An 18,538-nucleotide genomic window follows, 5' to 3' on the forward strand; every position below is an offset into this window, starting at 1 on the left:
GTACAGCATTCAGGGGAAGGAGTCAAGTCAATGGATTGGGAAAACAAAGTTCAAAAATGGAGGGCACAGAAACGCAGTGCCAGTTCAGATAGTACATCGGTTAGTGAATAGGTCCGCAGGAAAAGGTCGAGAACTATTGAAAGGACATCCCACAGCAGAAGGAAAAGATCAAGCAGTAGCAGTACAGAACGAGATACCAGGTGGGAGAGGGGGCGTAGTTTGTCAAGATCTCGGAACATGAGTACGACTACGAATACTAATAGGAGTAGAAGCCCACATGCACGTGAGATTTTGGTGGCTTCAAATAAATTCGATGAAAAAGTTATTAAAGAAGCTAAACAGCAAGAATGGCATAGTTGGAGTGAATTTGGGGTATGCACGGAAGAACCGGTGTAGCCACCTGGGTTGGCCACTTCCCGACTTAAAATGGAGAACCGCAAAGACTACAGGGAAATTCAGCCAACACAGGCAAAAACTAGCAAGTACAGAAATCCTGTGTATTAGAACTTGCAAAAGCCCAGACAGCACTGAAACCAGCAGCCATCTGCATATTAATGAGCGATCCCCGGGCACAATTGAAACGCTTAAGGTGAATAAGGCCAAGCCAGATTCCTCGGCGCCAGCAGGAGCCAAGACAAAGGAAGGCCAACGGACAATTAGTGACCGCCCAGCTATCAGGGAACAACTCCAGTATTGGAGAAATCGATCCAAGTGATCGGAACGCAGTCCAATCACTTGGAACCAGGTACGGGGTCCGCCCCGAAGGGCAGGAAGCCCCTGGGGACTATAAAGTAAAGTCCCCAAGTTCAAATCGGTCTTCTTGGCAGGGTCACTCAGCAACTCGAATCAACCCGTGAGAGTGAACTGTCGAAGCTGCCGCATCAACCAAGTAAGTCTCCAGTCAACGCACGCTACGAGATAGGCGCTCCCAGCTACAAGTCCATTCCAGCTTTTGAATCCTGCAGACTCAGATTGAACTAAAGGCCATTTGTTCCCTGACCTGGTGGGCCAATTCCGAAGCTAAGTATAGGCCTTTTAGTGATAGAGAATAGTCTAGAAAGTAGAGTTTATGCATGAGTAGTGATTTACTGTGTATAATAAATGTGTTTTGATTTGAATCTTACTAATTGGTGTGTTGAGTTTTTGATCAGTACTTGAACTTGAACCTCGTGGCGGTATCATAAAGATACCTGACGACTCTAGAGCAAACGTTATAGAAACAGAGCAAATTCAGTAAAGACCCAACGGGCAACGATTTAAGAGCCAATCAAAGTTAGCAACACTGGATAGGGGACAAAGAGCTCTATCCCACAGATGGATTTGCACGGAAAAGGTTCTTCCGGATGGAACTTATAAGGCAAAGGCCAGGCTTGAGGTAAGGGGATTAGACGAAAACTTAGAAGATCAGGATTTAAGGGTGGATTCACCTACAGCAGGAAAGGTTATTTTAAAGATCTTCTTGGCTCTATTAGCCACAAAGGCATGGGAATGCAAATCTATAGATATAAAACCTTCCTTTTTGCAGGGGCATCAGCTCCAGAGAGACATTTTTCTCCGTCCTCCTAAAGAAGCAGCTAACGCAGAAGGGGTACTCTGGAAGTTGAACAAATGTGTATATGGATTAAATGATGCATCTAGAGTCTGGTATTTTTCGGTAAGGTCAGTTTTGTTAAAGTTAGGCTGTTGCCAGTTGAAAGCAGATCCTGCAATGTTTTACTGGCACTATAAAGGAAATCTTTCTGGCATTTGTATGATGCATGCCGATGATTTTTTGTGGGGTGGGACTAGTGATTTTGAAGCTATTGTAATCTCTGGTTTGAGGAAAGAATTCAGGGTTGGAAGTCAGGCTTCCGGTGCATTTAAATATATTGGACTGGAAATTGGACAGACTAAGTTAGGGTCAACTTTACGTCAGCAATCTTATTTGGAAAGCATCACCCCAATAGCAATTAGTCGTGGCCGAGTTTCACAAAAAGACGCAATGGTTTCAAAGATAGAAAAAGAGCAACTGCGAAGTTTAATTGGGCAACTGAACTGCCCGTTAGTAGACAGACTAGACCGGACGTGAGTTTTGCTGTCTTAGAGTGGAGTACGAAAATGAATGATCCCACAGTGGAAGACATAATAAGAGCAAATAAAGCGTTGGGCAAACTAAAAATGCAGGGGTGTGTTTTGAAGTTCCTGGTTTTAGGTGACCTGAAGCACTTGAAACTCAATAGTTTATAGTGATGCGTCCTACACAAATTTATGTGATGGGGTTTCAAGCGCAGGAGGTCTTATAATTTTCCTTTTAGGGAACAATGGTAAATGTTGCCCGCTTGTGTGGGAAACAAAGAAAATAAGGAGAGTGGTAAAAAGCACTTTGGCTGCTGAGATGTTAAGCCTTGTAGAGGCGGTGGATATGGCCTTTTATATAAGTATGATACTGACAGAAATTTTGGGATTAGAGGATTTGGGTAATATACCTATTGACTGTCACATTGACAATAAATCCCTGTGGGAAAATGTGCACTCTACAAAAAGTGTCAATGAAAAGAGGTTACGGATAGACATCGCAAGTTTGAAGCAGATGTTGGACAGAGGGGAAATAACAAAAATTAAATGGGTCGACAGGAGATATCAACTGTCAGACTGTTTTACGAAAAGCGGGGCGAGTTCCCAGAAACTTTTGGATATTGTTAATGAAGGCTGCTTGTTTCTGTGACAGTTTTTTTTTTCTCATCCAAACAAAAAAGAAAGGGGAGGGGGGGAAATCAAGTGTGTGTTTTTGAGTTTCTTGAAATTTTGTTTTCACTTAATTATTTTTTTTCTCCAAGGAAGGGGAGACTGTTAAGTAATGGGTTAAGAGACATTGCAATTAGTTGTCTCATTTATGTTAAGTATCCATTAATTGACACTGATATGTAAAGGGGCTTCAGGTGGCCTCTGTCAGGTGATGGATGGTTAGAGTTTTGTGCAAAGTTTTGTTGGAATGAAATAAATGTGTGTTTCTGAAAAAGGAACGGAACTTTAGACTCTTCATATCACAGCAACTAAAACGTCTAACAACAGCGCCGCTCCCAATAGCTCCGGGGAAATACTCAGGGAGTCCGGTAATAATAGCTTCATTGAAAATCTGGAGGCAGTTTTGCCAACACTTCGGGTTGGGGGCAGGGTCAAGGGAAATGTTGATTCGGGGGAACCACAGATTTGAGAAAGAGAGGTGGGATGGAAGTTTTCGGAAATGGGAAGAGAGGGGGATTAAGACGCTAAAAGATTTGTTTCTTCGGGGTCGGTTTGCAGGATTGAGGGAGCTGGAAGCGAAGTATGAGCTGGAGCAGGGAGAAGTGGGACTGGAGAAGGGGGCAGTGTCAGCGGTGTACGGAGCTATTTTGGAAGAGGATAAGGCACCACTGGAAGAGATCAATGCAAAGTGGGAGGAAGAGCTGGGAGAGGTTACAGAGGAGGGGGTCTGGTGTGAGGTGCTCTGGAGAGTGAATGTCTCCACCTCATGTGCGAGGTTGGGGCTGATTCAGCTGAAGGTGGTATATAGAGCGTACCTCACGAGGGCGAGGATGAGCCGATTTTTTTGAAGGAGTAGAGGATGTGTGTGAGCGTTGCGGGGGGGGGGGGGGGCGCTAATCACGTTCATATGTTTTGGTCCTGTCCAAAGCTAGGGGAGGAGTACTGGAAGGAGGTGTTTAGGGTAATTTCCAAGGTGGTGCGTGTGAAACTGGACCCGGGTCCCCGGGAGGCCATATTCCGGGTGTCGGACCAGCCAGGGTTGGAAACGGTTGCGGAGGCAGATATCATAGCCCGAAGGCGGATCCTGCTGGGATGGAGAGCAGCCTCTCTATCCAGAGCCCTGGCGTGGCGGGGTGACCTGTTGGAATACTTGACCCTTGAGAAGGTTAAGTTCGAACTGAGGGAAAGCTCGGAGGTGTTCTATAAGTCATAGGCACTATTTATTATGCACTTTCAAGAACTGGATAACATCGAACATTAGTTGGGGGGGGATAGGTGGGAGGGTTGTGGGAGGGTGGGGGGGGAGGAGGGCTGTGTTGATTAAGGGTGACTATGGGTAATCCCCGATTCCTTTTTGTCATTTGTTTATGTAAACATGCAGGCTGATATTTGGGGGTTGGTGGGAGGATGGGAGTGTTGTTACTGTTATGGGGATTGACATATCTGTTGCTGATATTTATTGTTTTTTTTTAATAAATATTTTGTTGAAAATTTTTGGTCAACCAACACAGTACATTGTGCATCCTTTACACAATATTATAACAACACAAATAACAATGACCTATTTTATAAACAAAAAATGAATAAATAATAAATAACAAAAATGAAAACTAACCCTAATTGGCAACTGCCTTATCACAAGTAACACTCTCCAAAAATATAATTCAACAGTCCAATATATAATTATCTGTCGCAACGACCTATACATATTATACAGTATATATTAACAACCCTGAGAGTCCTTCTGGTTCCTCCACCCCCCCCCCCCCCCCCACCCCGATCCTGGGCTGCTGCTGCTGCCTTCTTTTTTCCATTCCATCTATCTTTCTGCGAGGTATTCGACGAACGGTTGTCACCGCCTGGTGAACCCTTGAGCCGACCCCCTTAGAACGAACTTAATCCGCTCTAGCTTTATAAACCCTGCCATGTCATTTATCCAGGTCTCCACCCCCGGGGGCTTGGCTTCTTTCCACATTAACAATATCCTGCGCCGGGCTACTCGGGACGCAAAGGCCAAAACATCGGCCTCTCTCGCCTCCTGCACTCCCGGCTCTTGTGCAACCCCAAATATAGCCAACCCCCAGCTTGGTTCGACCTGGACCCCCACTACTTTTGAAAGCACCTTTGTCACCCCCATCCAAAACCCCTGTAGTGCCGGGCATGACCAAAACATATGGGTATGATTTGCTGGGCTTCTCGAGCACCTCGCACACCTATCCTCCACCCCAAAAAATTTCCGGGCCGTGCTCCAGTCATATGCGCCCTGTGTAATACCTTAAACTGAATCAGGCTTAGCCTGGCACACGAGGACGACGAGTTTACCCTGCTTAGGGCATCTGCCCACAGCCCCTCCTCGATCTCCTCCCCCAGCTCTTCTTCCCATTTCCCTTTTAGTTCATCTACCATAGTCTCCCCTTCGTCCCTCATTTCCCTATATATATCTGACACCTTACCATCCCCCACCCATGTCTTTGAGATCACTCTGCCCTGCACCTCTTGTGTCGGGAGCTGCGGGAATTCCCTCACCTGTTGCCTCGCAAAAGCCTTCAGTTGCATATACCTGAATGCATTCCCTTGGGGCAACCCATATTTCTCGGTCAGCGCTCCCAGACTCGCGAACTTCCCATCCACAAACAGATCTTTCAGTTGCGTTATTCCTGCTCTTTGCCACAATCCATATCCCCCATCCATTCCCCCCGGGGCAAACCTATGGTTGTTTCTTATCGGGGACCCCCCCCAAGGCTCCAGTCTTTCCCCTGTGCCGTCTCCACTGTCCCCAAATCTTCAGTGTAGCCACCACCACCGGGCTTGTGGTGTAGTTCCTCGGTGAGAACGGCAATGGGGCTGTCACCATAGCCTGTAGGCTAGTCCCCCTACAGGACGCCCTCTCTAATCTCTTCCACGCCGCTCCCTCCTCCTCTTCCATCCACTTACTCACCATTGAAATATTAGCGGCCCAATAATACTCACTTAGGCTCGGTAGTGCCAGCCCCCCCCTATCCCTGCTACGCTGTAAGAATCCCTTCCTCACTCTCGGGGTCTTCCCGGCCCACACAAAACCCATGATGCTCTTTTCAATCCTTTTAAAAAAAGCCTTCGTGATCACAACCGGGAGGCACTGAAACACAAAGAGGAATCTCGGGAGGACCACCATCTTAACCGCCTGCACCCTCCCTGCCAGTGACAGGGATACCATATCCCATCTCTTAAAATCCTCCTCCATTTGTTCCACCAACCGCGTTAAATTTAACCTATGCAATGTGCCCCAATTCTTGGCTATCTGGATCCCCAGGTAACGAAAGTCCCCTGTTACCTTCCTCAACGGTAGGTCCTCTATTTCTCTACTCTGCTCCCCTGGATGCACCACAAACAACTCACTTTTCCCCATGTTCAATTTATACCCTGAAAAATCCCCAAACTCCCCAAGTATCCGCATTATTTCTGGCATCCCCTCCGCCGGGTCTGCCACGTATAGTAGCAAATCGTCCGCATACAAAGATACCCGGTGTTCTTCTCCTCCTCTAAGTACTCCCCTCCACTTCTTGGAACCCCTCAACGCTATCGCCAGGGGCTCAATCGCCAGTGCAAACAATAATGGGGACAGAGGGCATCCCTGCCTTGTCCCTCTATGGAGCCGAAAATATGCAGATCCCCGTCCATTCGTGACCACGCTCGCCATCGGGGCCCTATACAACAGCTGCACCCATCTAACATACCCCTCTCCAAAACCAAATCTCCTCAACACCTCCCACAAATAATCCCACTCCACTCTATCAAATGCTTTCTCGGCATCCATCGCCACTACTATCTCCGTTTCCCCCTCTGGTGGGGCCATCATCATTACCCCTAACAGCCTCCGTATATTCGTGTTCAGCTGTCTCCCCTTCACAAACCCAGTTTGGTCCTCGTGGACCACCCCCGGGACACATTCCTCTATTCTCATTGCCATTACCTTGGCCAGGATCTTGGCATCTACATTTATGAGGGAAATAGGTCTATAGGACCCGCATTGTAGCGGGTCCTTTTCCTTCTTTAAGAGAAGCGATATCGTTGCTTCAGACATAGTCGGGGGCAGTTGTCCCCTTTCCTTTGCCTCATTAAAGGTCCTCGTCAATACCGGGGCGAGCAAGTCCACATATTTTCTATAGAATTCGACTGGGAATCCATCCGGTCCCGGGGCCTTTCCCGCCTGCATGCTCCTAATTCCTTTCACCACTTCTTCTACCTCGATCTGTGCTCCCAGTCCCACCCTTTCCTGCTCTTCGACCTTGGGAAATTCCAGCCGATCCAAGAAGCCCATCATTCTCTCCCTCCCATCCGGGGGTTGAGCTTCATATAATTTTTTATAAAATGTCTTGAACACTCCATTCACTCTCTCCGCTCCCCGCTCCATCTCTCCTTCCTCATCCCTCACTCCCCCTATTTCCCTCGCTGCTCCCCTTTTCCTCAATTGGTGTGCCAGCAACCTGCTCGCCTTCTCCCCATATTCGTACTGTACACCCTGTGCCTTCCTCCATTGTGCCTCTGCAGTGCCCGTAGTCAGCAAGTCAAATTCTACATGTAGCCTTTGCCTTTCCCTGTGCAGTCCCTCCTCCGGTGCTTCCGCATATTGTCTGTCCACCCTCAAAAGTTCTTGCAGCAACCGCTCCCGTTCCTTACTCTCCTGCTTCCCTTTATGTGCCCTTATTGATATCAGCTCCCCTCTAACCACCGCCTTCAACGCCTCCCAGACCACTCCCACCTGGACCTCCCCATTATCATTGAGTTCCAAGTACTTTTCAATGCACCCCCTCACCCTTAGACACACACCCTCATCTGCCATTAGTCCCATGTCCATTCTCCAGGGTGGGCGCCCTCCTGTTTCCTCCCCTATCTCCAAGTCTACCCAGTGTGGAGCGTGATCCGAAATGGCTATAGCCGTATACTCCGTTCCCCTCACCTTTGGGATCAACGCCCTTCCCAACACAAAAAAGTCTATTCGCGAGTAGACTTTATGGACATAGGAGAAAAACGAGAACTCCTTACTCCTAGGTCTGCTAAATCTCCACGGGTCTACACCTCCCATCTGCTCCATAAAATCTTTAAGTACCTTGGCTGCTGCCGGCCTCCTTCCAGTCCTGGACTTCGACCTATCCAGCCCGGGTTCCAACACCGTATTAAAATCTCCCCCCATTATCAGCTTTCCCATCTCTAGGTCCGGAATGCGTCCGAGCATCCGCCTCATAAAATTGGCATCATCCCAGTTCGGGGCATATACATTTACCAAAACCACCGTCTCCCCCTGTAGTTTGCCACTCACCATCACGTATCTGCCCCCGTTATCCGCCACTATAGTCTTTGCCTCGAACATTACCCGCTTCCCTACTAATATAGCCACCCCCCTGTTTTTCGCATCTAGCCCCGAATGGAACACCTGCCCCACCCATCCTTTGCGTAGCCTAACCTGGTCTATCAGTTTCAGGTGCGTTTCCTGTAACATAACCACATCTGCCTTAAGTTTCTTAAGGTGTGCGAGTACCCATGCCCTCTTTATCGGCCCGTTCAGCCCTCTCACGTTCCACGTGATCAGCCGGGTTGGGGGGCTTCCTACCCCCCCCCCCCCTTGTCGATTAGCCATCACCTTTTTCCAGCTCCTCACCCGGTTCCCACGTATCTCCCCCAGGCGGTGCCCCCCCGCCCATCCCCTCCCATACCAGCTCCCCCCTCTCCCCAGCAGCAGCAACCCAGTAATTCCCCCCTCCGACCCCCCCCCCGCTAGCGTAATTACTCCCCCCATGTTGCTCCCAGAAGTCAGCAAACTCTGGCCGACCTCGGCTTCCCCCCGTCACCTCGGCTCGCACCGTGCGACGCCCCCTCCTTCCTGCTTCTCTATTCCCGCCATAATTATCATAGCGCGGGAACCAAGCCCCAGCTTCTCCCTTGGCCCCGCCCCCAATGGCCAACGCCCCATCTCGTCCACCTCCCCTCCTCCCCCCATCGCCACCTGTGGAAGAGAGAAAAGTTACCACATCGCAGTATTAGTACATAAAACTCCTCTTTCCCCCCTTTTTAACCCCCCTCTTTGCCCCCCACATTCGCCCCACCACTTTGTTCAAACGTTCTTTTTAATAACCCGCTCATTCCAGTTTTTCTTCCACAAAAAAAGTCCACGCTTCATCCGCCGTCTCAAAGTAGTGGTGCCCTCCCTCGATATGTGACCCACAGTCTTGCCGGTTGCAGCATTCCAAATTTTATCTTCTTTTTATGAAGCACCGCCTTGGCCCGATTAAAGCTCGCCCTCCTTCTCGCCACCTCCGCACTCCAGTCTTGATAAACGCGGATCACCGCGTTCTCCCATTTACTGCTCCGAGTTTTCTTTGCCCATCTAAGGACCATTTCTCTATCTTTAAAACGGAGGAATCTCACCACTATGGCTCTGGGAATTTCTCCTGCTCTCGGCCCTCGCGCCATCACTCGGTATGCTCCCTCCACCTCCAACGGACCCGCCGGGGCCTCCGCTCCCATTAACGAGTGCAGCATCGTGCTCACATATGCCCCAACGTCCGCTCCCTCCACACCTTCAGGAAGACCAAGAATCCTCAGGTTGTTCCTCCTTGCGTTGTTCTCCAGTGCCTCCAACCTTTCCACACATCGTTTCTGATGTGCCTCATGCGTCTCCGTCTTCACCACCAGGCCCTGTATGTCGTCCTCATTCTCGGCTGCCTTTGCCTTCACGACCCGAAGCTCCCGCTCCTGGGTCTTTTGTTCCTCCTTTAGCCCTTCGATCGCCTGTAGTATCGGGGCCAACAGCTCTTTCTTAATTTCCTTTTTGAGCTCTTCCACACAGCATTTCAAGAACTCTTGTTGTTCAGGGCCCCATGTTAAACTGCCACCTTCCGACGCCATCTTGGTTTTTGCTTGCCTTCCTTGCCGCTGTTCTAAAGGATCCACTGCAATCCGGCCACTTTCTCCTCCTTTTTTCATCCGTATCCAGGGGGGATTCCCTTCTGGTTTACCGCACAGTGTTTTTAGCCGTCAAAATTGCCATTGGGGCTCCTATCAAGAGCCCAAAAGTCCGTTTCACCGGGAGCTGCCGAAACGTGCGACTCAGCTGGTCATCGCCGCACCCGGAAGTTCCGATTATTGTTTATTGTTGATGGGAGTAAATGCGTGAGAAAATGTGAAAAAGAATAAAAATATTTTTTTTTAAATAAAAATATAAGTCTTGGGAGTCATCAGCAAAATAGTAGTTGCTGGAACAGCAGCGTGAAAAACGTGACATTCATCAGAATTTCCAGAGCCTGTCCGTTCCTATATGCAGATAATGGTGGAGTCTATCTCTGTTACGAGTGGCACTGCATCTCTGGCATAGGAGATCTGGCAAATTACCTATTCCATCAAGGGGATGACCTTCACAGAGATCCACATGCAGCAGGGCACCCATGGTTGTAAGAGGTGCACCTCAACCTCCGCTGCATGGCCTCATAGAAGTGTAGAACAATGGGTTCACTATATGATTCAGAGATGCAGCTGAGCAGCAGGGTCAGCAGGCTCTCCACATCAGCTCCAGTCACTGAAGATGGACAAAACAGGAGAACACGGAAGTTGCCATGTAAATGCAACTAGTCGAACATGGGGTTCGAGTGGATACATTATATTTCCTATATACCACTGTGTTGCTTTGTGCACCATTGCATTTGTTGAAATCCATATTTTGACGTCTCACCGTTTCCTTTCTATCCCAGTCCCATGGTCAAATGATCTTGGGGATGGTGCCTACGAAATGGTGGCCAGTACATTTAGGGCTCTGATGAACGAAGCACTTGACATGGCCTCTTCACGGGCCCCTGATATGGTAAAGGAGTATCATCACCATGGCATCACCAGGGAGATAGACCCCTGTCTCATGCCCAATGGGTTAACAGGGATTCTCAGTTGAATCATGTGCGGATGAAGGAGTCACCTGTTGCCCTTGCAGTGGCCATCATCCTTTCACGTGCATAGCTGTTGCATGTCGAGTCTAGATACACTTCTCGCTCTCATCCCCTTCCTTGGAGTGGGCAGCATGTTTATTATTGTCACTCATTGCCAGTTCTATTCATCTCTGCTGTGTCAGGTTATGCAGAGCGCAGCAAACGCCAGAATACGGTAGGCCTTTTGAGAGAGTGTTACTGGGCGGTTGTCTCCGAATAGTCTGAACTTTATTTTCAGAGGGCCAAGTGCCTCCTTGATTGCCTCTCAAAAACTCATGGCCGGAGCAGTTTGCTTCCTCTGGAGTTGGGTTCCATACTAGCGTGAGCAGCCATGTATTTAGTAGATACCATTTGTCATCCAGGATCCTGGTTTAGCACAGGGCTAAATCGCTGGCTTTGAAAGCAGACCAAGGCAGGCCAGCACCATGGTTCAATTCCCGTACCAGCCTCCCCGAACAGGCACCAGAATGTGGCGACTAGGGGCTTTTCACAGTAACTTAATTTGAAGCCTCCTTGTGACAATAAGCGATTTTCTTTTTTTTTCATTTTAATCCACAAAGGTTTTCAGGTGGTACAAGTCATGATAGTTTCTTGAGAACCTTGCCCACACCCGGTGGATCTTTTTACACTAATCTGAACGTTGAAGGAGTAGAACCCCTTCCTGTTTCCAAATGTGCCCGAGTGCTCAGAGGGACACTTGATAGCCACATGTATAGAGACTTTAGGCACCTCCTGGACCTGAGGGAAGCCAGCCATAGTCCCAAAACCATTCAACCTCTCGGCCTGACTTGCATGATCAGTGCAAAACCCATGTATTTCCCTGCCCTCTTTAACAAGGTATCATCTGACATCTGCTTGATCCAGCAGTGGGCTGCTGCGAGATCTCACAAATGTATCCGGACAATTCCTGGAAGAACCTTGTGACAAAAGGTTGAGAGCCGCACTAATCTTCAATGCCACAGGCAATAGGTGTCCACCACATTCCAGAGGTCTCAACTCCATCTCCAAAATTCTGTCAACACCTGTTGTTAAGCAGTCTCCAGAGACACAGGTGCGCATCATTTCTATGAAGCTAAACCTCAGTCTATCATCTTCAATCAATAACATAATAAGGTCAATAAGATTGTTCACTATCAGTTTCCTCTGACTGATTCCACTGCCTGACCAGTACTGCAGAATTTGCCCTCTGTTGAGGAAACATCGAGTATCTGCTCCGAGGAGATCCTCCACCATTTTCCTGGCACCTTGTCCCCCCCAACACCCCCAAACCAGAGGGTTGGGAAAATTCCACCCAATGCCTCAGTTAAAATAATGGGATTTCATGCAAAAACTGTGTACAGAGTATTGTCATGCGAGAGTACCTTTAATAAATGGGTATTTATCAAATAGCTGTAGTGGATATACCTTTAAGAAATGGGTGTTTACCATATAGCTGCAGTGATGTCAGAGTATGGGTGGAGCTGGGCTGTCAATCTGTTTTATTTTCGCTTTGGGCTGTCAGCTACAGGGTGTGTTTGGTTTCGTTTTGCAGATTGGGAGCTGCATTCAGAGAAACAAGGTGTAATTCGGATCTCTCTCTGTATGAAAAGAATGCCTTCAGATCTCAGTCGAGAATTTAAACCTGCTGTCTTTCTGCAAAAAGGGTCTTTTGTCTTATGGATGTTGTAAGGAAAGATTAAGGGTTACTTATAGAGTACTGTATTCTTTGGGGGGATTATTTGAGTTGATAGTTGCTAAGATGTTTACTGTGTGTTTAAAAATGTTAACTGGATTCATAGAATAAACATTGTTTTTGTTTAAATATACTTTAGCTCTCTGTTGCACCACACCTGTAAAGTAGGGCCTTGTGCTCCCCATAGCCAAAATCTATTCAAAGTTATGGGTCAGGTGAATAGACTTTGGGGTTCTCTAAACCCTGGCCATAATAGTAAGGTCTCATTCCAAAAGAATTTGATGTTGCTGGGAATGCAAGATAATAAAAAAACTCTCCAAATTCGCAGAAATGAAATTTCCTTGAAACTGAAGTTAGATTTATGATTAATTGGATGGTAAACTGGAGCTTTGAAATTAACATTAGTTTCAATCGAAAAAACACACGATTGCCTGCCTCCCACAGTCAGAGACAGTTTAATGAATTGTCATCTAAGCCACTCTAATACAATCCCTGGAGTAAACTATCTCCTATGCACTGTTGAAACAAGTAAGGCCAGACTGATCTTGACAAATCTGCTTTTCCTTGTGTATTAATCAAGAATACGAGGCGTAATGCACCACACAATCAACCAAGTTCGTCATTCCAATTACTCAATGGATGCACAGTCTGCTCAGATAATTACTTAAGGCACTAATCCCATATTAAATTAGCTTAAAAGTGTCTCAATTGTCTGTTCTTTGCGCAAACCATCTGGTCAGTAAAGATAACACCTTATCCAGGTGTAAACACATTAATTGAATACATTTATTTCTCAATGCCTCAATTATTTTATCTGTTAAAAGATGAAAAGGTTCCTATTTTGGAGATGTGAAATGACAGCATGTGACAAAGTGTTCAGTCTGTGACGAGAACATCGGCCATGTTGCTCACTTAGAAAGCTGGTACTAATTAAGAAATAAATATAAATCCAGTGAAAGAATGAGCAATTTCCAATTATCATCCTGAAAACAAAAAAAAGTGACAATAATTTAATCTGTCCTAATGCTACCAGCAGAACCCTGTACATAAACCACAAAAATAAGTGCAAAAACACCTCTAACAAAATAATCATAAGAGATTTACATAAAACAGATGGAAATACTTCAACCTCATGGGTTAAATTATTTGAACCCACGTTCCCTAAAAGGAGCCACACTCAGTTTCAGAGCACTGTCACCGTAGTGTTTTAGCCCTAACTCCATTTTACAATCCCTTTAATCTCAGTTCCTTTTCAGTTTAACAAACCTACCATAAAAATGTTAATTAATAAAAAAGTAATATTAAAGATTGATGAGAACATAAGAAATCAGTTGGGTGCACACATACTGAAGATACACATTTGTGGCCACAACTTGCAGCTGAATCCAAGTCAGGGGAGGTTGTGATGAAATCGTACAGTGTTCTGTTTAAAGAAAACCCTGAATAATATGTTCACAAATATGAACACAAATGATCATATACCAGAGCACAAGACTGACATTGACATGATGAACGCAGTGAAGAGGGAAATCATGAAGCTGATCCCCACTCTTAGAATTTGCAGTTTTAAGGAAAGACCAGAGAGATTTGGGCTCTTCAGGCCAGAGGGATCTACCTTGAGAAGTAATCCAAAGATATGGAAAGGGAAATCTAGACTTCATTTTCAAAGAAATTTAGAGAAGAACTGATTCAAACTATTAAAATTTGAAACTAATATTCAAAGGTTTTTCACACAGGATGACAATCACATCAAATGGACTTCCAGATAGATTGGTAGAGATCAACGTCCTTGGACTATTTAAGAGGCAACTGGATACAGTAATGAAAAGCTAATCAGTGCTTCTGGATTATTTAACATGGATTTAATGGCCATTTTTATCTTTTCTTTATTTTTAAAATAAATTTAGAGTACCCAATTATTTTTTTCCAATTAAGTGCCAATTTAGTGCAGCTAATCCACCTAACCTGCACATCTTTGGGTTGTGGGGGTGAAACCCATGCAGACATAGGGAGAGTGTGCAAACTCCACACAGACAGTGACCCGGGGCGGGATCGAACTTGGGTCCTTAGCGCCGTCGGCAGCAGTGCTAATCACTGTGCCACCGTGCCGCCCTCTTATCCCTAATTATCTTCTGACAAGAATGAGCAGTCAGTCCACCTAGATTACACTGACAGACACTCTGGAATATCTGTTCAGCCTTTCCCATTTCTCCCTTGCCTTGAAGCCCATTTGGTCATCCTCTGCCCCCTTAGTAAAAAGAGAATCAGTCAGCTTGTGATAATACTCAAAATCTGTTCACCTAATTAGCATTGTGAATTATTATCCAGTTCAGCGTTTCATTGGTTTATAACAATTCCCCCAATCTTCCCCATTGCCCAATGAACAATAAGGAACCTTGAAATACCAGCACACATGGTACCACTGAAGGGTGGCACAGATTTCATTGCCAATTAACTGAATTGTTCTTCTCAATCATGCTGTGCATGGATAATTTCAACAGGGATCTGTTGTATCCACACAGTGCAAGACTGAAACTTGTTCCAGAGACATGACCTTTCAGGTATCACATGGTTTTTCAACCAATCATCCATCGACTTGGGATGCACTATATTGTGGCTGGTCTCAGAATCCTTTCCAACTGTTGTATTCCTCTATAATTTTCCAAAATAAATCTATATATATGCTTTCTCTTAAACAACATAATAATGCAATTCAGCCCCAAATTCAAACACTCATTAAGATCCGTACCTATTACATGAAACTTTGATAATGTGTGGATACATCACATGACATTTTGGATAATTTCTATAAAATTTATAGAAGTTAATGCTTTGGGATTTGTAGTCCAGATTCAGACTCAATGGGAGTTATTAAGGAAATATGTAATTTTACACAACAGAAATCACTAAACCTCCTCTCCTTTCTTGAAATACATACCTTCCGAACTGGATCATTCAGGTAACAGGAGATGATCTTATCATAAAGCTGTTTCTTCTCATACATGAATTCACAGACTTGATAGCTGAAAAGAAAGAGTTTCATTTTTTTAAATCTAGAAAAATAACACTAAACAAAACACCTTGCCCTACTCCCAGCAATGCAGAGGGAAGTGCAGAGTTATGGAGAAAGGGTCAGACAGTCTCTCGCACAGACCCACTGAAGAAACTCTTAAACCAAACTGCTGTGCTAAAACATATTAGATTCTAAAAGTACTCCACTTTTCCTTTTGAATTCTTGCCTCCCTGGTTTATTGATGGTTTCAAATCCATCAATAATCATCCCACACTCTCAAATATATGGTTGCTCCCTTATCATCAGCTCCCCAGTTGCAATTTGATTTGTCGATTTGAACAAGGATTGAATTTTTACCTTTGAAAAGCAAATAATTTAAAAGATTCCAGCCATTGCTACTGATTGCTTTGCAACCTCTCCCACTCCACAACAGATACAGAAACAGCCCTGATCCATGAAGTTACAAAAGGTAGTTTATAAATGTGGTACACACAAGAGTGTGTACACAAGAGTGTATACCCACCATTAATATTTCACACCAAGTATTAATAACTGGAAAATATGAGCACAGTTTTTCAGTCCCACCCACCCCGAGACCGGAAACTCCTGCCCAAGGTCAACGGACCTTTCAAAGATCCATAAAATGTTCCCTCCCGCCCGCAATGATGCCCACAGCATGCGGGACTAGGAAATATCCCCCGATTTGTTTGAAATCTCATGATGTTTGCTTTTTTGTTGAAGAAAATGTGGGTGTAAAGAAAATACTTTCCTTCTTTGGATGTCACTGTACCAATTACCGCCCACGCCCGAGAGGCTTGGTACCCTGATCCCAAGTTTCTATCAAAGCCACTCTGTCGATAGGCTCCAGGAAGTGCACAAACACAATCCAGGAGTGACTTCCTTTTCGCCAATGCATCCAATCACGTAGCTTTTTTTTCCCCCCTGTCTGAACTCGGTATCTCTCTTCGCTGGTGGGTAAATTATAGTTTTTACAAGAATGATAGCAGAGTGGAGAGATTATAAGCATCAGGAAAGACGTGACAGGCTGGACTTTTCTCTCTACAAATTGAGCATGGAAAATTATGAAGGGTTTTGATGAGGTAAAAGTAGAAAAATGTTTTCACTGGTGTGGGTTCCAAAAATTGGTATCATAAATGTAAGATAGTCACTAATGAATCCAAAAGAAACCTCTTTACTGAGATAGTGGTAAGAGTACAGGAGGAAGAAAGGAAAAGGAGGATGTGCCAATTTGGTTAAATGAAGTAGGGTTGGAGATATATGGAGCATCAGTACTAGGCTAAATGGCTGTTACTGTGCTGTATTGCCATGGAATTTACTACATTGTGCTCACCAAGTCATTTGATATTGTGGCAATTCAATAAAATGAGCTTACTCAGCATTCTTCAAGCAATGAGACCCTCTGCATATTGTGGGGTTACTTTCATAGTCAGCACTACAAAATACTGCACACCTTCTAATTAAAAATAAATAGGATTGGAACACTCATCCTGTCTTGTAAATCTATACATAACTATATATAGATGCTATCTGGCATCTGGTTGACTTACATCAATGCTGAAGCATATTTTAATCTCATCATAACTGTTGCAGTCATTGCTACATCTGCTCTGAGATACAAATTCTGGCAAAGGAACAAGAAAAAAACAAAATAAACTATATTTATATAACACCTTGCATGCCGTCAAGACTTTTTAAAGCACCTCACAGCCAATCAACTGCTTTTAAAGTAATGTCATTGCTACGCTATAGGCAAACACATCACAGACAATTTTCACACACTGAAAACAGCAATGAGATGACTACAGCGCTTTCTCAGTATTGACTGAAATGTCAGCCCAGATTAGATGCTCTCGTGCCTTGAGTGGCGCACAACCTACAACCTTCTGGCTCAAAGAGAAATTACCACTGAGTAAAGAATTATATAATTTGAAACTGTGGCAACGGTAAATTATCCCTCCTCATCCTTCCTGATCTGCTTTTAGCACAGTTCTTCACACCATCCTCCTCCAATGCCTTTCCACGGTGGAAAGTACAATCGTCTTGTTCCATTCTTAGCTATCTAACCGTAGGCAGAGAACCGTCTGCAATGGATTATTTTCCCACCCCCATGTTCGACATCTCAAGGACCTGAACTTTAATTCTCTTCTATTTCTCATCTACAAGCTGCTCCTTCAACATCCTCAGAAAGTACAGCGTTAATCTTCACATGTACGCCGATGACACAGCCAAAACAGAAACAGACAACCAGTTCCAACTCACCACCACCTTTCTCAACCATCCCAGTTTTTTAATTGTCAGATCAGCGACGGATGAGCAGAAATCTCCTCCAATTAAATATTAAGACTGAAGATATTGGGCGAGATCTTCTGGCTGCTAACGCAGACGGGATCTTCCGGTCCCACTGACGGCGCACTCCCACTACGGGTTCACCCGCAGCGCGGGCGGATTCAATGGGAAATCCCATGGGTGGGACAGGAAGATCCCGCTGCCGATCATATGCTGAGAAACATGTCGCTGGGAGTACAGACAATCTTGCCCATTGCCTTTGATCCCTACACCAAACTCCATTCCCTAGCCACTGATACCAGCCCTCTCCCCGAGTCTGAGGCTGAAGTCGCTTGTTTGCAACCTGGGTATTAAACCATACCGAGATAAGCTTCTGATCACATTTCCTGATAACAATCTCTCAATTCCCCTCAGGTCTCAATTCATTTGCTGCTAAAACCCTCATCCATGCTTTTATTTTCTCTAAACTTAACTATACCAATGCACTCAGCCTGGCCTCCTCCATTCTACCTTCTGTAAACTTGAGGTAATCTAAAACCCTACTACCTCTGTGTCCTAACTTGCACCAAATCCCATTCGCCCATCACTCCTGATCTCACTGACCTATATTGGCTTCCGGTTATGTAACACCTCAATTTTAAAATTCTCATTCCCATTTTAAATCCCGCCATGGTTCACCTCTCCCTATCCTTAATTTCCTCCAGCCAACATTCCTCTGACATAGTGGCACACCTCTAAATCTCGCTTACTGAACATCCATGATTCTAACCAACAGGTGGGGAGATGCATTTGAGACCAGGAAGAGATCAGCCATGATCTGATTGAATGGCAGAGCAGGCCTGAAGGACTGAATGCCTCAGAATGCTCCTA

At 45.5% G+C, this 18,538-nt stretch overlaps 1 protein-coding gene across 3 annotated transcripts in view; it reads right to left on the reverse strand.

Moving 5' to 3' along the window:
- Positions 1–18,538, reverse strand: part of vps8 (VPS8 subunit of CORVET complex) — a 1,010,867-nt gene that overhangs the window by 680,881 nt on the left and 311,448 nt on the right. For all 3 annotated transcript variants that reach the window (XM_072480702.1, XM_072480693.1, XM_072480711.1), the window contains exon 31: positions 15,287–15,371. In XM_072480702.1, coding sequence (XP_072336803.1) covers positions 15,287–15,371 — 85 coding nt within the window. The remainder of the gene's footprint in view (positions 1–15,286; positions 15,372–18,538) is intronic.

Source organism: Scyliorhinus torazame, chromosome 2 (genome assembly GCF_047496885.1).
Source record: "Scyliorhinus torazame isolate Kashiwa2021f chromosome 2, sScyTor2.1, whole genome shotgun sequence".
In the NCBI taxonomy this organism is placed as follows: domain Eukaryota; kingdom Metazoa; phylum Chordata; class Chondrichthyes; order Carcharhiniformes; family Scyliorhinidae; genus Scyliorhinus; species Scyliorhinus torazame.